The sequence below is a fragment of the Dermacentor variabilis genome, chromosome 9 (assembly GCF_050947875.1).
Source record: "Dermacentor variabilis isolate Ectoservices chromosome 9, ASM5094787v1, whole genome shotgun sequence".
Taxonomy (NCBI): Eukaryota; Metazoa; Arthropoda; class Arachnida; order Ixodida; family Ixodidae; genus Dermacentor; species Dermacentor variabilis.
In genome coordinates this window covers 150,455,718-150,480,385 of record NC_134576.1, presented here as the reverse complement: position 1 = coordinate 150,480,385, position 24,668 = coordinate 150,455,718, and the positions used below count along the sequence as shown (strand labels likewise).

At 51.6% G+C, this 24,668-nt stretch overlaps 1 protein-coding gene across 1 annotated transcript in view; it reads left to right on the top strand.

Moving 5' to 3' along the window:
- Nucleotides 1–24,451, top strand: part of LOC142558586 (uncharacterized) — a 316,322-nt gene extending 291,871 nt beyond the window's left edge. Inside the window, exon 8 of the mRNA XM_075670717.1 lies at nt 24,166–24,451. Coding sequence (XP_075526832.1) covers nt 24,166–24,441 — 276 coding nt within the window. The 3' untranslated portion in view covers nt 24,442–24,451. The remainder of the gene's footprint in view (nt 1–24,165) is intronic.
- Nucleotides 24,452–24,668: the final 217 nt, after the last annotated feature.

Sequence of the window (24,668 nt, the reverse complement as noted above, 5' to 3'; positions counted from 1 at the left end):
GTTCGAGAAGTACTGTCCTAACTATCAAAGAGTCAATGAGGCATTTGTAGGCACCCCAAAATGACATCTAACTGCTGTGTTTTCAGCGACGTAGAAATTGCGTGCAATTTTCTCTGACTGGCAAAGAAAACTCACGAAATATGAAAAATACCACTTCACTGCGCTCCCACCCGCATCATAAAGCAGCGCCTTCAATAAAGTGATTGAAAGAAACTGCTTTGCCTGTCGCAAACTCGAAGAGACGGTGCCTCACCTTGATAATGGTACGGAAGGAGCACCAACAGCAGGTTTCGAGGCTTTGCAGCTAGCTATTCCTTCCTCTCTACGTCACACTTGTTATCCGCCTCTCAAGGGCGACTGATCACATTGAAAACAAAAGCCCGTTGACAACGCTGCCGAAGCGCCTCTAACGACGCACGAAACGCGAAGAGCAATGGAACAGGCACAGAATGTTTCAAAAACTTGGCTCTGCTCGCACCGCATCGAAAGAGTGTGCGCGCAGCTATATTTCGCGCCAGAAACTTGCTTCGGACCAAAGCCAAATTAAAGTGACGGTTTTATTTTTCTTGAGAGTGTATACCTGCTTTAAAGAACAAGCTCGTGGCAGAAAATAAAAGCAAAATAAACAGTCTAAGAAGCGACCCACGTGTTGAGAAAGAGAAAGCCAATGCGTTTAATAAAGTAAACAGCCACTTCTATATGAGCCGAATCGGCAATCGGGACGCCTGACCAAAAAACTAACAAAAAATACATCAGATTTCAGTGTGCCCTTATTATCTATGAATCGTAAGCGCCGTTGAACACCATCTGCTGCCTAGAAGTGTGCAAATAAGTCTCCTACAGCTACGCAGTACTGAGTCCGCTTTATCACACCTTCAGTGGATTCCTTGATGACTGGTGCTCGAATTCTACGGTGTTAGATACGGGACCTTTTCCTGAGCCTCCTTCAAGTTCACCAGACCACATCGAATCGCGCCACAGCTAATTAAGGAGCGCAGAAGCACGTATACCACATTTCCGAGGCGCGGCACGTGCAAGCAAGTTGGCGGCCCCACCTCGTACGCCGCATCTGGAGCTATTCACTGCTTGACTCTTCCCGAAAGTGAAGCGAGAGCCTGGCACTGTTCCAGGTAACGTGGGTCCAAGAGGCAAGACGGGTGTAATGCACCGTGAAGCCCTGGCAGCAATCCCCGTCCCGTCCGCCTTTGTCACGGTAGTTGCAGACCGGGAAGGCAAGACCGCAGAGAGAAGTAAGCACTCGGACAATTGGGGACCAAGGAGCGACCCTCTCCGCCGGGTGTGACACAATCGCACGGGCGCCTACCATTGGCCGAAAATGACGACACCTGAGTGGGCTCGCCGATTGGCCGAAAATGGCGTCACCTGAGCGGGCTCGTCGATTGGCCGAACGTGACGTGACTTCGAGACACCGAAGGGCTTAAAAGCCAGAGACCGGGAGCAAATGGAGCATTCCTTCATTCATCTCTTTCGAGTTTCTTGCCACGGGCCGCAGCGTTCATGTTGCTGCCGGCCCGTAATGACTTTATGACTGTTAATTTCTTTGTACTCCCAGTGTACATAATGTAAATAAACCTCCAGTTTTCATCCCGACGTCCTCCTCAACCTCGGCCAACTCCCGCACCCAACGGCAAGGTCCAAAATCTGGGGGACAGCCAATTCGGATTGTCCTCCAGATCCTACAATGGCAGGCATCCGATATCCTTGTCTTGAGCTAATCTGACGTCCGCCTCGATCAAGTAAGCAACATTCACATAACCCCAAAGAAAGAAATGGAGTGAGTGGTTTGAGGTCAGGTGACTTAGCCGGCCAATTTACTGACCCGTGCCTTCCAATCTAATGCGCATGAAAATTCGCTTCCAGCCAGTTTTGTGCTCGGCTGCTGCAGTGTGCTGGTGCTCCATCTTGCTGATACCACAGATGTGAAAGACGTGACAAGGGCACTTCGCTAAGAAACTCATCCACTACTCCTTCAAGGATTTTGTCCACGTAACGCTGTGGAATCAGTGTGTGATCGAAGAAGGTGGGCTGACTATAGCACCGGCGTAAATTCCGCACCCCACATTGAACGACCACTGGTACTGGCGCCTGTTGCGCTTTACCCAGTGTGCATTGTAGTTACACAAATAGCCAGAATTATGCAAATTTACCGGGGCGTTTCTGTGACAGTTGGCTCCATACGTGCATATGATGTTGCTCAAAAAGTCCGGTGACTCTTCGGCTTTTGTGAGGACTCAATTCGATAAATCTAGACGATTCTACAGGTCCCTATCTTCCAAGCATTAGTGCTAATTAAGGTGATACGGGTGAAAGGCCGTCGTTAAGACTCCTTGATTTTGGGTTCTAGCGCGAAGTGAAACACGGACACAGAAAGGAAGCAGACAGGACAAGCGCTTGTCCTGTCTGCTTCCTTTCTGTGTCCGTGTTTCACTTCGCGCTAGAACCCAAAATCATGTTAACGTACCAACTCGCCCAAATGTCAATCCTTTTGCGTTAAGACTCCTTCAAAGTGATGACTTGGAAGTTGGTACCTGGGCGGCCACGTCCCGCACGCTAACCTGAGGGTTTAAGGCCTGTTACGAACGGCCTGCAGGGGTGCCGACCTGCAAAATTTTCCCAAGCCCGCTGCAGCTGCGGGGCTGGTTAACTAGAGGAGAAGCGAACGTCCAATCCTGCCCGGCCCGCAGCGATGACTCGTTTTGGGAAAACAATGCGCCGAGTCAGCAGCCGATCGGCGCTATCACGTCTACTGCGACGACTCGCTTTGTAAGGACGACAATACGACAGTCCCCAACCGAACGGCGCCGCTATGTCTGCACGCAGTCCGCGGACCAGGTATTGTTAGTAGATTCGCCGTCACCGTCACGGTATGATTGGAGCGGGGGAACTCCTGGAATAAGAAGTTTTGTGGCGCCGTTTCACGGGCCTTAGTAGTCGTCAGTCAGTGGACAGATGCGGCGGCCACTGTCTGCCACAACCCTCTCACCTCGGTGTGACCAGTGAAACCTGTGCGGAAGTGAGTGTGTAAATCCTCCCCCTCAAAGGCTGGTCGGCTAGAGTTCTCTAGAGGGTGTTGGTCGGCAACGATGACTTTGGACGCTCCGAATTGGTCGACGGTTGAACGGACGTTTTCCCTCGCATAGGGATCTATGGAGGACAGTGTGTTTATAAGCAGCTGTTGCGCGGCTGCTGAGTGTGCATTCCTTTTTCAGTCATGTTAGACTGATGAAATGCAACGTGCTCATTTAGGTACTGTAAATAAATCCCATATTCCTCGTTCTCGATGAGAACAAGTCCCTGCTTTCAATAACGTCCTCAGCGTGGATGAGTTGGACGACGGCATGGGCCAGCTATCATCTATTTCATGCCCGGCCCCAACCATTACAGGCCATAAATGCTAGAACATCCGTGCGTAGGCTATGACTCAGAGCTGTTTCTTGAAGCTGCCGGTCAGTCTCAGTTTTTCTTCATTTCTGATAGTCGTCGCGTTTGGTCCTCCGCCACACTTTAATGAGTGTTATATATTTGTGGCCTTCCTCTTGTCATTTGCAGATTCCAAGGCAAGGATCATTTTTATCTTCTGCTTATTACGGAAAGACATGGCGACTGGGACGAAACAAAACGCACCTTTGAACATTTGCACTGACGTTGTCGATTCGCTTTTTTGGGGAAAGGTTTTATGACAAAATAAAAGAACCATCCGTGCACTTCATCTCTAAGACAACAGCTATCACAGCTTGTTTCCAACACCACACGCAACGTGTTACTAGCTTGATCATGATGTTTTACAACAAAGCTGTATATGGCTAGCCGATTCGTCCGTCCGTCCATCTGTCGCATGTACGCCGAAAACTCCCGCGGCGCAACCCCATGCGAATGTACGAAAAAAGAAGTGAAGGAGAGGAGCGCGATTGGCTGCGCCAGCAGAGGCGTCGTTGCTCTCTGTCGCAGCCGTGCGGGCGCGCTGCAGTTTCTCTCGGGCCCCAAAATGGGTAGGCCACACGCGATACGTACTGCTGAGGAGCAAGCAGCTTTCAATCAGCAACCCCGCGAGCAGAACCGGGAACGAGCTCGCCTACGCCGTCCCGATGTTGCAGCCCGGGCACAACAGGCTCATGCGGCCGAGCGCAAGCAACGACTGCGTATCGAGGACCTGGCAGCCTACCAAGTCGTCGTTTAATGAACCGTCGGGATTAACCCAGTGATAAACACCGGGTCCGTACGTTTTAGCTTCGCTGGTTAACCATCTGTACGGAGTGCTATATTTTCCCTTCATCTCGTTTTGCCTAACTAAGCAGGAGCCTGTTCGAGGACGCTGCTTTGTGATGCAGGTGGGAGCGCAGTCACGTGGTATACGCCTCATTTCGCAGGGTTTATTTATCAGTCGGAAAAAAAATTTGTGCGCAATTAGTAGGTCGCTGAAAATACCGCACTTAGATGTCCCTTGACCGTGCCTACAAATTCGTCATTGACACTTTGGTAATTATGACAGTATGTCTCGAGTTAGATAATTATGTTTGCCTAATTAAATCTCAGTAACGAAAAAATACTGGCAGCTACTCCACTGTACTGGAAACAATATGCACTAGATTTTCATCGAGTAACGCAGTAAAACTTCATTTGGGCCTAGTTGGTACATAATTCTGAACTTAAGCTTACAGCGCAAACACATGTAGATAGAGGAGCGCACCTTGTTGCGCATATAAACTCTTGCAACAATTGTGAGGCACGACTTGATGGGACGTCGATTCTTGGCAAAAGCAAGAACGAGCATGCGCGGCTTGCCTTAGAGGCCTACCACAAAAAGAAATGCCATAATTGCATCCGTGACACATCTTTGTCCCTGCACCCATCTGAATTTGACTTCCTACGTTTGCGTATGCGATAATTTGGCAGATCTCTGCAATCTGTGCACCTGCGCGGTTGTGTGGCCTAGGGTTTGTATATGCATCGACGACAAAGAAATAAAGAAGTCGTTAGACAGGGCCGATGTGTGTCGTATCTTCCTTTTGTGGTCCGTCTTAGGTGTTTGCGCTGCAAGTTTCAGTTCAGAATTCGAGTAACGCATTGCTGTTTTTAAAAGCCTTGGTGCATGGTAGTTAATTGGGACACCCTGTATAGATTATTACGATATCATCGAGCAATGCTCAAGAGACGAGCCGCCGCGAGAACGACGAAGTTGGTCGGTGCCCTTGGCACGAGCGATTGTCAGCCTGGCTGCCTGGCTCCATTGTAAATAGCGTGTAAATAGCCTTTTTGCTCTGTGTCTTTCCACACGTAACATTCTGGTGGAGGTCAGCGATCGCCGTCCTCACCACGGAACTCCGAAGTTGTCGGCACACCGAGCTTGTCACCAGTACCTCCCGGTGACTCGCCCACCTCTGCAACGGCTTCGGCTTGTCCCACTGCTCCAATCGTCACGGTCGCCCCACATCGCGACCCAGGTGTGTTCTCTGGCCTGGAGGGACAGGATGTTGACGACTGGATCAAGCTCTATGAACACACCAGTGCTAATAACAGGTGGGACCCAAGCTCGCCAATGTCATCTTTTATCTCGGCGGCACTCCACGCGTGTGGCACCAAACGTATGACGACGAGATAATCAGTTGGGACAGTTTCAAAGAGAAGCTACGGGAACTGTTCGGCGACCCCATTTGGCGCAAGGCTGCCGCGAGAAAGGCTCTTGCGTCTCGTATTCAGTCATCTACGGAGCCGTGCGTTTCCTACATGCTCGACGTCTTGGCTCTATGCCGCAAAGCTGCTATGTCCGAAGCAGATAAAGTGTCACATGTTCTAAAAGGCATCGCCGACGACGCTTTCAATTTGCTTGTTTTCGGCAACGTCTCGACTATCGACGCCATCATCAAAGAATGCCGTCGCCTCGAACAAGCTAACAGCCGCCGTATCACACACCACATCACGCGGCTACCCAACACTGCTGCTACGTCGACATGTGAGGGTCGACCACGTCAGACCACCACCTGTGACGACGTCACCCCTATTGTTCGCCGCGAACTCGACGCCGCCTGTTCGCCCAGTTTCTCCACGACGCCTCCCGATCCGCCAGCAACCACCATTGCGATGATTCAGGCAGTCGTCCGACAGGAATTCGAGAACATGGGTCTGAACTCCGTGTGTTCCACATCTCAACCCAGCGTTCCCCAGTTCTCTAGCGGCCCTCCTCGTCCTCGGCAGTCCTTTTCCGCCACATCTCGCCGCAACCCATCCGATTGGCGTACCCCTGATGACCGGCCGATCTGCTTCCACTGCTGTCGTATCGGCCACGTCGCTCGTCACTGCCGCAACCGATGGCCACCACCTCCTCGGACATACGCCGCCGCTTATTCCCGCACCTTTGGACCTTCCGTTCCCTATACCACCCGCCATGAATTCACTGCCGCTGATGCTCCTGCTCCGAACCTTCGCTACAGCCGCTCGCCCTCACCTCGACGCCATCACTCTCGTTCGCCCCAACCCCGTCGCTTCTCTTCGCCGCATATCGCCTCCCGGATCCAGCCGGAAAACTAGGCACTGCAGCTTCTGGAGGTGAAGCTGCGTCGTCGACCGTGCCCTCAAAGCCTCTGCTCACGTTACCCACGAACCGAAACCTTCTTGACGTTGACGGCTATCCTGCCACGGCACTCATCGATACAGGAGCACATCTTTCTATTATGAGTGCTGCCTTCCGACGACGACTGAATGAGCTCCTCACCCCAGCGTCGGCACGCGTCGTCTGCGTTGCGGATGGCGGTACTGTGCCTATCATCGGCATGTGTACGGCACGCGTCAGCATCGCCGGCCGCCACACTCCTGTCCTCTTCACCGTAATTGATCACTGCCCCCACGACCTCATTCTCGGCCTCGATTTTTTATCCGCCCATTCTGCTCTTATCGACTGCTCTTCCAGTACCCTTCGCCTTCAGTTGCCGATGCTCGCAGAGCCTTCTGACGAACCCCACTGCCGCTTACGCCCCACCGGCTTTCTTCGCCTGCCACCAAAGTCCGTAGCCTACATTAAACTGTTGTCCAATACGTGGCAGCGTTATCGACCGATGGTTCTTGCGAGCTTAGCATGCCCCTCGCGCCAGCCTCGGGCGTCGATCCCAACTTAAAGAAAATGGTTGCGACGGACCTGTCCTCGGCGCAGGCTGAAGAGCTTCGCCAAGTATTATCGTCCTACCGAGATATTTTCGACATCGACGATCGCCCTTCAGGCCAGACGCTCGCGGCCAAGCATCGGATTCTTACTGGCGATGCTGCGCCTATTCACCGACGACCGTATCGAGTTTCTGCGTCGGAACGCCGAGTAATTCAAGATAAAGTGAACAAAACGCTCGATAAAAACATCACTGAGCCTTCATCGAGTCCCTGGGAGTCACCTGTGGTGTTGGTTAAGGACGGCACATGGCGCTTTGGTTAAGGACGTCACATGGCGCTTCTGTGTCGACTATCGTCATCTGAACAAGATTACAAAGAAGGACGTCCACCCGCTCCCCCGTATAGACGACGCCCTTGACTGCCTGCGCGGTTCCAGCTATTTCTCGTCTATTGATCTTCGTTCGGGATACTGGCAGATTGCTGTTGACGATATGGACAGAGAAAAAACCACGTTCATCCCACCTGATGGCCTATACCAATTTAAAGTAATGCCGTTTGGATTATGCAACGCCGCTGCCACCTTTGAGCGTATGATGGACTCCTTGCTCCAAGGTTTCAAATGGTCCGCATGCCTCTGCTACCTCGACGACTGTCATCGTCTTCTCGCCTACGTTCGACACTCACCTTGAGCGTCTCACAAGTACACTTGATGTATTTCGAAAGGCGAAGCTGCAACTTAACTCGTCCAAATGTCGTTTTGGCCACCGACAAATTACTCTTCTGGGCCATCTCGTTGACGCTTCCGGAGTACAGCCTGATCTCGACAAAACTCGCGCTGTCCGAGTTTCCGGTTCCGAAGACAGCCGCAGACGTTCGAAGTTTTGTAGGGCTGTGCTCGTACTTTCGTCGTTTTGTTCCAGATTTTGCGACAATTGCTAGGCCCCTAACTAATCTTTTGAAGAAAGGCGTACAATTCTCGTGGGGTACTGCAGAAGCCGCCGCCTCCTCTCGTCTCGTCACTCTTCTAACCTCAGCACCGATAATTATCGCACCCTCTGCTCTACAATGTCTCCCATGTCAATGGGAATGGTGTTTGCCGCTCCCCATAAAGCTAAGAGTTCAGCGTGCAAGGTTGCACCCCCGGAAAGCTGACATGTGTGATAGCCATTGTGTTGGGGTGCAGATGTGCTAACCCAGGCCATGCTTGCTACGTCGTTTGTGATTGCAGCGTCCGTGTAGATGTCAATGGTGTGCTGCGGCGTTCTTAGTTCCAATCTCTTTCCAAATATTTTTCTAGCTTCCGCATTTCGTCTGACGATAGGGCGTTGTTGCCTCCGTATGCCCAGTGGTGCTTCCCATGGTGGCGTTATGGTCGCTTGCGCGGGCTTTGGCTTCGCATGGACTTCTTTATCCCATGACATGATCTGTTTTCCTTGAGTCGTGGTTTCCAACCTGGATCGCACTCGAATTCGTGCTTCATTGATTATGTCCAGTATGAGTGGAATCATTACGAGCTTGAGCAGGTCCTCGTTCCTCGTGTGCTTCGGTAGCCCAGTGATCGTACGGAGGGTGGCCCTGTGTAACTTTTCGATGTCGCCGAGGTCTCGTTCAGAGAATTCGTACACGGGTGCCCCGTAAAGAATCCTTCCAACCGCGACCACTTTTGCAAGCGTTTGGCACGCTTTCTGACGCGCTCCGCCATACTTGCTCGCTATTCGTCTAACCATGTGCAACAGCGGTCTTCATTTTTGCTTTAGTGTGCGAATCCATAGCTGGGGCTGTTACAGCTAGCAATCTGTGCTCCAAGAATCCTAATTTGTCCATTGGTCGACGTAATATCGCTTTGGCCGATGTGTAAGGTGATCTGCTTGCTACGATGGTCGCTTTCTTTCCGTCTACGCCGATCAATTCCGCCTTCGCTGGCGAGAGTTGCAGTCCGAGGTTGTCTAAAGTGTTGCTAAAGCTCAGGATCGCTGCTTGCAGTTAAGTTTGCATGCTCTGCATGTCGGAATAATCCACCACTTCCGTCCATATTGTTATATCGTCGGCGTAAATAGTAAAACGGGCCGAAGTGTCACGCTCAAGATTTTCTGCCACCCGTGTCATGGCCAGATTTAATAGCATAGGTCCGAGGATGGAGCCCTGGGGCACTCCCCTATCCAAGCAGTAGGTCTCCGCACTCCATCCCGGTAACTTGCCATGGACCTGGATTGGTCTGCTTTTGAGGAAGTTACGGATCCAATTGTATGTTCTTTTGCTAGGGTACCTGGTTGCCAATTCCTGTAAGATGGCCTCCTGTTTAACATTACCGCACGTTTTACGCATATCGACTGCAAGAATATAGTGACTTACAGTTGATCACTCTGCGGAGCAACCAGAGGCAGTCATGAGTGCCCATGTTCGGCCGAAAACTTGCCTGCGCAGGATGCAAACCCGGTTGTACATATTCGATGTAGTGCTGCATTCTTGTGTGTAGCATTATTTCTATCAATTCGCAGACATTGGCGTTAGAGCTATGAGGCGTAGGTTAGCTGGTTTCGTGTGGTCCTTGCCCGGCTTCGGTATAGGGTAGATGAGAGATAGTTTTAGTGAATCTGGCACTAGTCCGGATTCCCAGGATTCATTGACAATTGTTAAGAGCTGTTCTTGAGCTCCACTGCCTAGGTTTAAAAGTTCCTGCCAAGTCACTCCACCGTGCCCGGGAGCTGACTTCGTTTTGCCTAGTGCAAGGGCCGCTAAGAGTTTACTCAGCGTAAAGGGCGTGTCTAGCTCCTCTTTCGCGCTGTCTATCGTGGCAGAAGGCAGCGGTTCAGGAGGCGCCTCATCAGCATGTGGAAAGAAAGGGTGGATGACGCGTTCCTCAAGCACGGCAGGCTCTTCTCGCAAAAAGAGCTCCGCGAGAGGAGGCGCGCCTTTCTTGCTCCCAAGCAGGCTCCTTAAAACCTGCCATAGCCTTTTTAGACCGGTTTCCCGGCCAAGCTTCGTGCACGTATTGTGCCACGTGTCTGCTTCGAGTTGTTGATATTCCTTGATGAGTCGGTATTGATGTTTAAGGCGCATTAGATCTTTGTGGCGCTTTCCTTTATACCGGTATTGCTGTGTGAGGCAGTTGACCTTCCGCCATAGATTTACAAGGTGCATATTCATGTGAGTTGTAGTGTCATCGCATGGGATAGTGTCTCTGGCCTCCGGCCGTGCCTCCGCTATCATAGCGCTGAATTGTTCAAAGTCCGCAAAAGAGTCCCCGGGGGCCATTCGAAATTATTGGTAAATGGTCGCTTCCCCATATCGTCGATTCTACGTTCCATTGTCTTATGAGCCCTGGAGTGACTAGTGTCAGATCGGGCGTTGTGTCCTGTTGTCGCGCGTGTAGCCCTATGCGGGTTGGTGTTTCTGGTGTGTTGCATATGTCCAGAGTTGACATTTCTATTGCATCGTGTAGTATGCGTCCTCGCGGGTCAGCTTTGACGTAGCCCCATGTTTGATGCTTGGCGTCAAAGTCTCCCCCCACTAGAATGGGAAGGCCTCCGGCTTGTGCCTGCACCTTACCGAGCCATTGGTAGGAGTCATTCCGGTGCTTGCCCGGTAGTGGTCTGTAGTACGTGGAGACTGCAACCATTGGCCGGTGGCCGCGCGGACAGATTTACTGCCACAATTTCTCCGAAATCGTTACATAAATCTGGTATTTGCAGTTCGGTTGCGGTGCAATTATATCTAACCAAAATAGCAGCTTGGTCTTGCGCTTGTTGGTTTCCTTTTCCCTGGTGTAGTATCGTAGCCTGCTGAAAGATTCGGTAACCTCGAATAGTGCACGGTCCCCTTCTCTCTTGTAGAAGCACAAGGGGAACAAATTTTTGAATTTGCTGTCTTAGTGTGGATCCATTCTGCGTAAAACTTCGACAGTTCCATTGGATGCATATAGGCCGTGCCGTCATCTTTCATCTGCAGGCTTACTCCTTTTAGGTACATCATATTGGTCTGAATATTTCTCTGAATTTCCGTGAATATCGCCTGCATCTGAGTTTGTATTGCATTTGTTACTGTCTGAAACTCCTCCCGTAGGTTCTTTTCGAGGCGCTGGGTCTCAGTGTGTCTTTCCTGCCTTAGGATGCTCAGCATCTGCGCATACGCCGTGTCTTGGGCCGTTAGTGGTTTTGACACTGACGGCGTCTGGTTCTGCTGAGTTTGTGCAGGTCCTGAGTGTTGCAGCTTTCTAGAGTTTGCCGTGGTTTTCCGACTAATTGATCGCCCGACCCGACTGTTAGAACGCGTGCGTTTCTCTCAGTCTGCCGGCGTCTCTGATTCACGTTGCCGTGGCGTTGGCGGTGGTTGCGTATCTCGTTGCTCTGGTTGTAGTCATGCGAGTATTTGCTGCAGCATTGCTCTCAACTGTTGATTTTCCTTGGTTCTTTTATATGTTGCTCATAGTGAGCGGATAGTGTGGGTTGTGTGGATGTTCCCGCCAGCACTTTTTCAGACCAGGTCACTGTCCTGTGACCTTCTATGTTCTGCACGACTTTCTTAATGTCTTTCGGTGCACAGCTAGGACAGGTTGAGTTTAGCGATATGTGGCCCTGTTTCTGGCATGCGACACAGAATAGCTCTTCGTCGCATTCGTTGTCTTCAGGGTGTTTTCTACTACACTGCTTACAAACTTTGTCTGAAGGGCAATACTTGGCAATGTGTGACAATCCGTGACAATTGAAGCAAGCTATAACCTTCGGTCTGTACTCGCGCACCCTTGTGATCTCATAATCGAATACGAGCCTGTTTGGGGGAACGCCACCAGCGGCGGAGCAGAGCGGACGCACCTTACATCGGCTCCGAGAATTTTTCACCGAGATGGCGGATATTTCACCGTAAATGGCCTGAAACCGGTCCCCAAAGGTCAGTGCAGGTGCCCGGCACCCGTCTTCACCTTTCTTCGGAACTTTCCGACCGGACCTTGTGCGCGAGAAGCGCTTTTCTATCTGACGCGGCGGCCGCCGCGCTATAGGCCTACTTTACGCCTAACGCAACGAGCGTCTCGCCACGACAGCCGGTTAGGTCTTGTCCTACCGGCGTCTGTTCCGACGCCGCTCAGCGCCATGGAGCCGTCCTTGGAGATGGCTTACTGTGTCGAGAGAGAAAATATCACCCCAGAGGAGTTTGCAAGTGACCCAAGGTGGCAGAGGGCCTTTGAAGCCCGGAAGGCTGCCTACCCCAAGCTCCAACACCTGGCGCCGAGACCGCTCCCGGCGCCATCGGCCGGTTCTACCGGCAGTTCTTCTAGTTCAACCACCCCGCCGACGGCTCGGCTGACTTCCGGCAAGCCAAAAAGGCACGCTCCTCTACCCAAGCTACCCAAAACGGACCTCAAGGTCATATTCCGACCCGGCGGCGGACTGTGCGTGCGACAGTGCAACGGCGGAGTGCTTCTCCCACTCGTATGCGCGAACGCCCGCATTGACTATAACACCGCCCGGCAGCAGGACAAACTGCGCCTGAACCCATTCAACAACTCGTTCACGATCAGTACCCCTGCGGAGGACCGAGCGAAGAGGTATGTGGCTGTGGACTCTTTGATACTAGACACCGTGCAATATCCACTCCGCGCTTACGTGGCCGCCCTTGACAATGCGGTACGTGGCATCATTTACAATGCACTATACAATCAAAATCCAGAAGAAATCATCCAAGATTTGGTAGCTATGAATAAGAGCTCCCAGTACACGATCACTGACGCAAGACCTCTGGGCAAAACCAAGTCTATCTTAATCACCTTCATCAATGTGCAAGCGTTCCCGAAGCAGCCGAACTTCTATGGGACTCTATGTGCCTGCCACCATTTCAAGGCCAAAGTGGAGGCATGCCACAACTGCTGGAGGGCAGGGCACAGAGTGGACGTGTGTCCGCACCCCAAGAGCAACCGCTGCCCGCGATGCGGAATAGAGCATCAACTCGTCGAACCACCCACCTGTAACGCCAAGTGCATCCTCTGTGGAGAGGCGCATTTCACGGGGTGCAAAAAGTGTAAGGCGCGGTTTGACCGCACCGGCAAGACCAAGTCTCCACCCGCTACCGTCAAGGTGGCTTTGATCGAGAAAAAGGCTACCCCCGACTTCACCCAACAACGCAGCTCCCGCAGTCGCACGAAGCTGCTCTCGTACCCCCAGAAGAAGTCGGCCAGGGCCTCTCGCTCCAGGACGGTCCAGGTCCAGGTCCCGATCCACCACCGGGCGCGGCCGGACCAGGAGCCGCTCCACCTCCTACCCTCCTCTACCTGGGACGGAGATTCAGTCCACGAAACAGGTGAGCTGGGGGCCGCGGTCTCCGTCTCTCGAGCGGGAAAATAAGGAGCTCAGGGCCCAGCTTCAGAAACAAAGTGCCGAAATCGCCGAACTACGTGAACAAATTCAATCACTGCTTAAGCGCGACATGCATACGCGCAGAACCGACTCTCCTAATCCCCCACCCGCCGCTAGGGCTCCCTCTGTCAGACCCCCCTCTGCGCCGCAGGCATCTAACCTTCCGTCACAAGCAACGTCCCCCACCAGGAATCCCCCCCAGAAGCGCCGTGCGCAGACTGACGGTAGCGGAGAAAATTCCCAAAACGGGAACACTTCCATGACAGACTTTGCAAAAGCTATCCAAAGCATGCAACAAAGCCTCGTGGCCATGCACAAAGACAATGCCGCCTGGATGGCAAATATAGCTAATAGACTCACGGCGCTCGAGAAACGGCAGGGCACCCAGGAAGCAACCGTGTCTCAGATACAAACTCAGCTCAATGGGCTGCTAGCTTCAAATTCTACAACCTCGACCTCCGTAGCCGAGTCCCTCCACAGTCATCATCATGGCAGCACGGCCTAACGGGGCCGTGGTATGGCAGTGGAACTGCCGGAGTCACAGGGCTAAGCGCAGCAACCTCCAACTCCACCTACAGTCCCTGCCCACAGATCAAACGCCCACAATCATAGCGCTTCAGGAAACACAAGGGCCCGCAAAGCTCCTTAATTACACACCTTTCGAGATAGCCGATGCGACCTCCAGCAGGGTAGCCACTTTGGTACACCGAAATTATACAGCTACGCTCCATCCACTTGATATTCCGGACATTGATGGAGTGCTCATAGAACTTCTTCCCCAACACAGACACGACACCAGTCTGTTTGTGCTCAACATCTACAGCCCCCCCCAAGGGCCCTGCATCCCCCGCTAGTAACGGCGATACGTGAAACCTTAGACATTTGCGGAAGGAACTCATTAGTAATAGTGGGCGACTTCAACGCAAACCACACTGCCTGGGGATACAGAAAGAACTGCCGGAAGGGTACCACGCTATGGACGCTCATCCAAAATGAGGGGCTCTCGCTCCTCAACGATCTTAATTTTCCCACAAGGATCGGCAACAGTGTCCAACATAACACAAACCCGGACCTTACTCTCACTAAGCACATACCCAATGGTACATGGCTCAATACGCTCAACTCATTGGGCAGTGACCACTTCATCCTTAGCACCTATATCCCTACACGTACGCTCTCCAAGACACAACGCCGCCAAGTCGCCATCACTGACTGGGACAGGTTTCGAAGGATTAGAGCAGCCGCACCTGAAACCATCGATAACCTGGACACGTGGGTGCAGCAACTAATGGCAGATACCACAATGGCCACATCCCAGGTACCAACCGCGTCAGACTCAGAACTCGCAGACAGTAGGCTATTACACATGTGGGAGGCACACTACAGTTTACAGAAACGCTGGCTAGCAAATAAGCACAATCGCAAACTGAACACCCGAATCGCGGCCCTTGTCAGGGAAATAGAAGAGCACGCAACACACCTAACACGCCAACAGTGGGGGCAGCTCTGCGACCGCATGAGTGCGAATTTAGGCCTAAAGGACACGTGGTCATTCCTGCGATGCCTGCTAAACCTCGAAAATAACAATATCCAACAGCGGAAGAATCTTTCGCGGCTGCTGCACAGCAACCCAGCGGAAGACAAAGCACTACTGGACTCTCTGCAAACCCTATATCTGGCGGACCGCACAAGGGTCCCCTTACCTAGTTACACCGGCCAGGACAATCCAGAACTAGATGCAGACATCACTGTCTGAGAAGTCCGCGCAGCCTTACATAAGCTCAGAACCACATCCGCTCCAGGGCAAGATAACATCACGAACAAAGCCCTTCGAAACCTTGATGACAGGTCGATACAGGCGATAACCCAACTTTTTAACTCGCACTGGGCCGCAGGAACCCTCCCACTACAGTGGACCCATGCAAAGATAACCTTTATTCCCAAACCAGGCAAGCCGCTAGATCTAAAAAACCTACGTCCGATTTCACTCACTTCATGTCTAGGTAAGCTCTTCGAACATGTCATACTAGAAAGACTCCAACAGCATATGCAAACACATAATCTTTTCCCTCACATTATGATTGGCTTCCGCGGGCATCTATCCACGCAAGACGTCATGCTTCAGCTCTCTGAAGAAGTCCTGCACCCCCGGCATGCCAAACGCACAAGAGCCATACTAGCACTCGACGTGACCAAGGCCTTTGACAATGTGGAACATACCGCAGTGCTGAACGCCTTATCCGATCTACACGTAGGTGGGAGAACTCACGCCTATGTCACAGCTTTCCTACAGGCCAGGACTGCGGTCCTTACTGTGGGAGAACTGACAACAGACAAGGTCCAACTGGGTAGCAGAGGCACACCGCAAGGGTCAGTGCTCTCATCACTCCTCTTCAACCTTACTCTCATTCCCATGGCCAGAGACCTGGCAAATATTCCCAACCTCTCGCACTCCCTGTATGCAGATGATATTACCTTGTGGACCACTACAGGCAGCATAGGCGACATGGAGGCGACCTTACAAGCAGGGGCCGATGTGGTGGCGGAGCGGGCTATGACAATAGGTCTCGCGTGCTTCCCCACCAAGTCGGAACTTCTTGTTCTTCACCCCCTAAAGAGTCGCACAGACCCAACTCCAAACCCCAGCATCCGTATCCACATGAAGACGTATTCCATTCCAGAGGTCACACAGCTACGAGTGCTTGGCATGGTCATGCAGAACAACGGCAGACATACGGCGACCTTGAACAAACTCACCACCACAGTACACCACACTATGCGCCTGATTAAGCGGATAGCCAATAGACACAATGGGATGAGAGAGCATGACTTGAGAAAGTTAGTGCAGGCTTTTGTCATAAGCAGAGTACTATACTCGCTCCCATACCTACATCTCAACCGGACGGAAACGGAAAAAGTGGATGCCCTTATACGTCAAGCGTATAAGACTGCACTTAACCTCCCCAGGCACACGCCAAACGAGCGCCTCCTTCGCATGGGGGTACATAACACATTTGATGAGCTAACGGAAGCCCATCGCACAGCCCAAATTGAGAGGCTGTCCTCTACCACCACAGGTCGGCACATCCTGGACAAACTAGGACTAATCCCGACTTCCAAGGCCCATCAGACATGTCCTTTACCATCGGACATACAAAACTGCATCACTATTCTCCCTCTGCCTAAAAACATTCACCCCGTGCACCACGAGGCACGCAGGCAGACTAGGCCAAAAGCCCTCTACAAACAACACCAACACGACCACCTCACTGTGTGTGTCGACGCCGCTAGTTACCCACAGAAACCAGCCTATGCCGTAAGTGCAGTGTCCCATCAACTTGGTTACATCACAGCTGCCACAATACAGGCGCGCACGTCCATAGAGGCGGAGGAGGCTGCCATAGCGCTGGCCATCTCAACCACCGCTGCCGAGGTTATCCTTAGTGATTCCAAAACTGCAATCCGCAACAACTCGAAAGGCCGAGTTCATGAACCGGCACTGAAAATTCTCAATCATCAGACCCCCCTCAGACCAATTAAGCTCACCTGGGTGCCCGCGCACGCAGGCCATCCAGGCAATGAGATGGCCCATTCTACCGCTCGAGTAGCCGTCAACCGAGCCACGCCGTCCGATGACCTGGATAACGCCAGAGACCGATTGGTCGAATATCACGAGATCACCCTCCACTACCGCGAAATGCGGTTGAGATACCCTCCCCCAGATAAATCCATAACAAAATTCCAACAAAGTACCTGGCGCCAGCTTCAGGCACAAACTTTTCTTTCTCCAGCTTTTCTCGCCCTGGTTCATCCAGGCCTATATCAACAAGAATGTACGCTCTGCGGCGCGCCTAGAGCTAACTTCCATCACATTATGTTCTTATGCCCTGAGCTCCAGCCACCCTCTGAGTGGCAACTCACCGACGTCGAGGGATGGGAGACCGCGGTGTCTAGCTCCAACCCAGCCGACCAAACACGGCTGGTGGACTGGGCTCTGAGGGTCGCCGAGGGCCACAAACTCCCGGACACCCTACGCGCCCCTGAGCCCCCTCACAAGTAATGTTGTAAAAAGGCTCAAGCAATAAATGTTTACCACCACCACCACCTGTTTGGAGGATATTCCGTGTTAACTGTTAGCAGCAGCATGTTTGTCTTCCAGAGCAGACGTGCCTCTAGGATAGTTGCCGTCTCGCATCTCAAGTGACCCGATATATTCAATGGTATGGCAGGGACGCACCTTGATGATCCCCCGACCATCGAGGGACGCGCCACGGCGTCTTCGGCTGCAGCTCGGCGTTCACTCGGCGTTTCGACGCTCTCAGCGCGCTCCGCTCGTCGCGTTGTCTGCATTTTGGAGGGGCTATTCTTCAACTTTTCGGCGTCTCCAAGCTGAGGTGAGCATGGAGTTCAAGCGCTGGGTCCACTCGAGTGCGAATGCTGCTGTGGTGGCGACATGTAGTGCTCACCTGGCCGGCCGCGCCGAGGCCGCACTCGGTATAGGCCCAGACATGGTAAGGCTAAGGTCAGCAGGTCGCCGTCGAAAGTGTATCCTCGTAGCCAGAAAAAAACGTCAATTGGAGCCGTGAAAAAGCACCCCACACTCACAGAAAGTACTCACAGTGTCGTTGCTCAGTGTTTTACCAAGTTGAATGATAGTTCCACAGAAGCTTAAAACAAAACATCGAAGAGCCAAAGTGGGACACGTCTTCACATTCTGGCGATCTCAGCCCTCCCGCCGCGACGAATAAAAGATCGTCAGGCATGCACCAATGAAGTGTACTACTCACGCCAGTTCACAGTCGTCCTTCTATTTCACAGCAGTTTTTCAGGCGTAAGCAATGCAGGGCCCTCAAATCACACACTTCGGACAGGTGCAGCGTCCCTGGGACACCACTGGCAACTAAGCTGCTGCCCGGCAGCTGTCACCTTTGTTTCATGCTTAGCGTTTGCACGACTTTGAGCCTCCGAAATTCAAATAAATAAATAACTAAAAGCAAAGCTAGTATCGTAATCCTGCAGTTGATTGCTTCGACACAGTACGTGTACTATGGCACCGCGCTTTCTCACCAACTCTGCAGGTCATTGATTCAAAAAAAGAGCTCGGCCAAGCCGCCACGCAGTCATCCTTCGGGTTCGCTGGCCACGAGTCGAAACGGTGGCCAAGAACGAAAAGTAATCACCGTCGCCTGTCACCGCGCATTCCTGTCAGACGGAGCGTCACACGCAACAGCTGCGTCACACTAGGGAGGAGCTTCATAGCGGCTGCCGCCGTCTCGCATCCGTAATTAGGCGGCTTGGGCTGAAATTTCAGACGTGCATATCTCGGGACACGGGCGCGTTATTAAAATTCGACAAAATGGAATAGTCACCAAATGGCACCGCCTCTGAGTTTTCAATATAAACATACATGCTAACTGCAGTAAATAAGAAGTTAATTATCGAATTTAATTAAATACTGACATTACGACGAAAATTATCGTCAGTTTTCGAACGCCCGGCTGCATAACCTATGTAGAAAAATGACTTCCGTGTACCCCTCTTTTCATTCTTCTTTAAAATCCGGGAAGTCTAACTTTGAACACCCTGTATATTTAATAAAGGGAAAATTAGACATCCACCCAATCGTAGCAATATCTGAAAGGGAAGCCCTTACGAGTTCTTCGAAAGGAAAGCCTCGCAGCTGAAGAAAAATTCGTCCTAGTCCGGGACTCGAACCCGGGACCACCGCCTTTCCGGACAGCCGCTCTACATCTGAGCTAACCAGGCAGCTGGCAGATGGCAAAGTCGAATTTATCGCACAATTCGTTGGCGGGCTAGTTGGTGCGGATTCATAAATACTTTGTTTAGCGCAATACAACGGACACAAGAAAGCGATAGGACAAGGCGCTACTCTCAACTGACATCATTTTACGTGCACGTAGGGAACCTTTACCTTACGCGTCTGCGCACTCGAAGATTGTGAAACGCGCCATTGCTTTGATGTGTCTAGAATCTTCGTTAAGTATAAACCCCATGCAAGCGATTTCTTGCGCGACAAGCGACACGATGGAGATGGCTGTCGCGTTCGCTCGTCGCCCAGAAGTCCAAGCGAGCGACCGCTTCGCGCGACAGCTCTTCAGTGTTGCCGGTATTCGGGGATCGAGTTAGCACCAAACCTGGCGTGGCACTTGCTATAATTGTTTAATTTGTTTGGCTGTACAAAGCAACATAAAGTCTCCTGAAGGTCTTGCAATAGGTTTATTTTGTTTACATATCAAAATTTGGTAGTTTGCTCGTTCCGTTTGTATACTGAGAAACGCGCACGTGCGCAAACCGGTAGTACGTCACTAATGTACATCCTATTCCGGCTGCCTACTATTGGCTAGTCGCTCATAGCACTTCCGGGCGACGAGCGACGGATTCTAAACTTTCAAAACCGAGCGATCGCGCGACAAGACCGAGCGATCTGTTCAAGCGACGGCCCGATCCGTCGCGCGAAGCCGTCGCTCGTCTCTGTCGCGCACAATATCGCGCTCATGGGGTTTAGCCTTTAATGAAATCTTGTCATCACTCTGCGAACCAGTTTCATTGCACAGTTAAACAGGCTACAGGCTGCGGGATACCCAAGTGTGGAGGTGACGTCGGTCTCAGAGGTATTGCTTCAGAAACTGAAAGGGAAGCGGCACAAAAGTAACTGTAGTACACAAAAGAAGAGGCCTGAAGTTGTGCCGTATTGCCATAGAGTGGCTCACAATCTAAAGAATGTCGCCACTAGATACCAAATTCCGGTAGTGTTTTCTGCTCTTCAGAAACTGTCAATGTTGTGCAGTCGTATTTCTAAAACAAGTAAAAAGCCAGATTGTGAAAAGAACCACGCGAAGTTTGTAGATTGCAGCGTCGGTGCGGTTTATAAGATTTCGTTGTCATGTGGCAAAGTGTATGTAGGGCAGTCAGGCCGCTGTGTTAACGAGCGCCTTAGAGAACATGAGCGATCCATACCAACAGGCACAGGTCCCCATTTGGCTCAACATTGTAAAATATGCAAGTACAAACCCGTTTCGTGATACCACGATTTTGAAAAAGAGCCGCGATACCACCGCCCGAGGGTTATCGGAAGCATTCTTCATACAGTCGTTAGGGTCACAGTGCATTAGTGTGCCTTCTTTAACCTTGTACAGTGCTGAATATGGTTTTTTGGTCGCATGAATGCGCTCTTGTGATCGGATGTCGGTGGTTCCTGCACATGGTGCTCACTGCGCATGTTCCTCTAGTTTCTGCTGTCTATAAAGGAGTGACGCAATAAAATGATGTTAGTTGAGAGTAGCGCCTTCTCCTGGGTCGCCTTTCTTGTGTCCGTTGTATTGCGCTAAACAGAATATTTATCGAATTTATCGACAACTCGAAGCAAAGGCAAGAGTTTGACGTAATAGTTCTGCTGAAAGCCGCAAGGTGGAGGGAATTAATGAAGAGAACATCTATTAATAAAATATAGGGGACACATTAGGGGGATAGGGCCTTTAAGGGTATGACACGATAGCTTAATTGACCCCTTCATTGGTTTTTATCGTTACACAGTCACTGTTGTTTGTTCGTATTCATTCGTTTATAACGATTATCACAGCACAGGTTGGTATTGTACCCATTCGTGGTTGCGAAGCTTGGGATGCGATCTCGCCGTACATAGACTGCATACAGGCTGCCGGCACCTCGTGCTGGGCCGTCTTCCGAGGTGTGTGCTCGCCCGCCTGCACCACGCCCAGGTAGACCGCGGAAGAAAGGTGCGGCGATGGCGGAAACCAATTCGCACAGAACGCCAGCGTTGTATACACGACGCGCAGACGCGTGCGTGGCAAGCTGCGGCGAAACGCCAGAAGCTTTCTCCGTCTTCAGAAGTCTCCCTGGGCGTGGTGCAGATGGGCCAGCACACGCCTCAGAAGACGGCCCAGCACGAAGTACCGGCGACGGCACGACGCCAAAGACGAACCGGGCACATTATCCATTGCAGAACTGACTGCAGCACGCTGAAGACAAATGACGAACGAAGCTTGCATGAGCTCGCGCGCCATCTGTTGGACAGCGGTGTAATTAGAGTGCGGGAGGGGGCACAGCCGCATGGTGATGCCGACACCAACAATCTCGTCAAATACGGCTTCGTCTGAGTGACCGCACGGCATAAACACCTGCTCATATTGCAAGCTGGCCTGTGTGGCGAAGCGGTAGCGTGTCCGACTCCCCCAACCCGACGGACTCGGTTCGAGTGCAGTTTGTGAGCATTTTTTTTCTTTAAAGCTAAAATCGTTTACTCAATAAATTTAGATGATTGTGAACCATCACGTGACTGTGACGTGGCTTCTCGACACGCCCTGGACGCCGCCGCCTTCGCTGTCGCGTTAAAATTGGTACTTCGCTGAAAATACCACAATTAGATGTCCCTTGGCTGTGCCTCATTCACACTTCGATAATTAGGATAGTACGTCTCGAGTTCAGTAATTACAATTACCTTATTAAATTTCAGTATTGAAAAAATCCGTACCAGCTACTCAACTGTGCGGGAAACAATATGCACTAGGTTTTCCTTGAGTAGCGCAATTGCTCTTTTTTCGATCTGGGTGCATGATAGTTAACGGGGACACCTTTTATATATTTATGACCTCTGCGTGCCAGTGACGATGTTTCCATCCCTAATAAATGTTGTAAATTATTAGAAAAGTTCTTTCATGAGTCGTTAGCATTCCTTACTGCAAGAGAAGCAACACTGACACACATATCCTTCACGTGCATTTCCCACGGCGTTGATAAAAGACTCTGCTGAAGGGGTCACTGAAGTCTGCAGGTTTTTCTCAGGGTCAAAAAAGGACGCAATGTGAAACGAGGTGAACGTACAGCAACATACCTATTCTCAAGGCATAGGCTATCGATACCTTCATAAATAATTTTAAATAGGCTACCTCCTCCTTAAAAAATATACAGTCTGTCCTGTGTATATTTAAATATATTGTATATGTGCGTGCTGTTTAGAGCAGAAATTTAAAACAACGTTGAAGTGAGAAAATACGGACGAGGCAGCAGCCGCTGGTGCTTCTAATGCGCGTGTAGCTCCTATTGTCAGAATTTGCAGAAATAAAGCGAAAGTATGAATTAAAAGGCCGTGCACGTCCGCGCCAACGATGATGCAGTAAGCTATGAGCCACAATAAAATTCTGAGTGAGAAGGTCGAGGAAAGTCAAAACAAACCTCAAATGATGTGTGTGACAAAGCTCTGGTAATGTCATTTTCGTGGTGTGTTTGTGGAGGTTGGGGGGCGTCGGTTTCCGCATCGCCGGGAGGGTGGCCCGCGCCCATGCGCGGTTGTAATCGTTGCCGTAAGGTAACTGCGTGGTGGCCGAACATGCAACCACCGCCGACGGCAGCGACAAATCCCGACAGGGTAGGCCATCGCGTCGTTGCAGTAAGTTTGTCTTGCCGTGCCAGCGTACGCTTTTCAGGGAATCAGTGGTATATGATTCGATGTTGCGGAAAGCGATTGTATCAATGTATTTATAATGATGTGACACGCTGTGCTCTTCAATTGACAGACTACTCGGACATATCGGAGGAACTGCTCGGCGCCGGCTAGCAGCCGACGTTCGGGAGACGCAGGAATCGTGGCATTCGCGAAGCGATCACCGCGCCGCGCAGTAAGCCCCCGCCTTCTCCCGTCAGCAAGCGTCTGCTGGCAACTACAGCGCGGATTTGATTTGCTCATTCGACGGCGTTTCCTCAGATTGTCTTCTCTCTCGGGGACAACTAGGGGCATCTGCGAGTGGAACCCTCGTAACCTGTCAAGTGCAGTTCTCACCTAGTACCATTATAGTATCACTAGAAGTATGTTCATTACTGCGAGGCTAGAATGATAAAATACGTTTTTATATAGCATGCCTAGGGATTTCTAGCTTCACCGGAAACGATTACCTGCCACAAGCTTTGGCGAAGCGTTTAGCAACGAGTCTACACCAAGCGCGGACCCAGTTTTTAACGCGACAGCGTTAAGGAGCTCGTGTCGCAGAACAGCCGGTGTCGGCGGCGTTGGCCGTGAGCGAGAAATCCCGGAAGGCAGTTCATAAATAAAACAACTTGCAAGATGGGCTGGGTGGGAATCGAACCAGGGTTTCCGGAGTGTGAGTCGGAGACGCTACCACTCAGCCATGAGTTCGATGGTTCAAGACGGGACAAAAGCGCCTCTAGTGAATGCGCTGTTGCCATAGAAACGTGCCGTAGAAAGTTATACTGCGGTGTATATCGGTAATTATGAGCATGTAAATTACAGAAGTCGCAGTTAAGCGAGTAGCGAAGTACGTTTCCGCTACATTTTTTCTGCGCTTGGCGCACACGCAGAGCTATCTTGCGGCAAACACAGAAGACCCCCTCCTCGCAACGTACGGCACTGCCCCAACAGGTGGCGCGCCACTCGCCCGCTTCTCCCCTTCGTCTCGTCAAGAGCATGCCGAGCGAATGAGTGGGCGGTGCGAACGGGGTGCGATAACGCTATCGCGTTCCACTCTTGAAGGCGAAGCTTAAGCGTCCTCCATTTTTTTTCTCTCTCTCTAAGGGGATCGGGGGTGGTGATCGATTTGTTTCAATGCTGTCGGGTTCTGTTAAGTAAGCGTTAAACCTATTTTGCGAACGCCCCAATCGAGACTCGCGCGAGGTCAGAGCAGAACAGCCAACGCGCCGTCCACTGCAGGCTACGGAGGTGCAGGTGACGACGCCCAACAAGCACCTCTACCCGGGCGACGTGCTGCTCATGGTGGACGGCGTGCCTGTGGACACCATGGACCAGCGCGGCGTCAAGGCCGCCCTCGCCAAGGGAGCCGACGAGCTGAGCATCACCGTGGCGCCCATGTCGCCCCTGCGCCTGCGGAGGCCCTCGTACACGCGGCTGCACGAGACCGTCATGTCGGACGCCAACGTGCCCGAGCCATCGGCGAAGGCCAACATCGAGGCCGCGCCGCAAAAATAAAAGCGCTGTAAACCACTTTGCGCATTCAAAGTGCGCGTTTCTTCTCCCTGTGGAACAGCATTTGTCCGTCAGTAACGAAACCGGACAATAAGCGTTACTTTTATCGCATGTTCACGATATGGCTCTTCCTTCAACTCTAAATAATCCTAGGTTTAAATGTCTTTCCCATTATTCTTCTATTATTTTATTATTTTCTCGGGGTGACCATAGACAGACTGCGGTCTTGA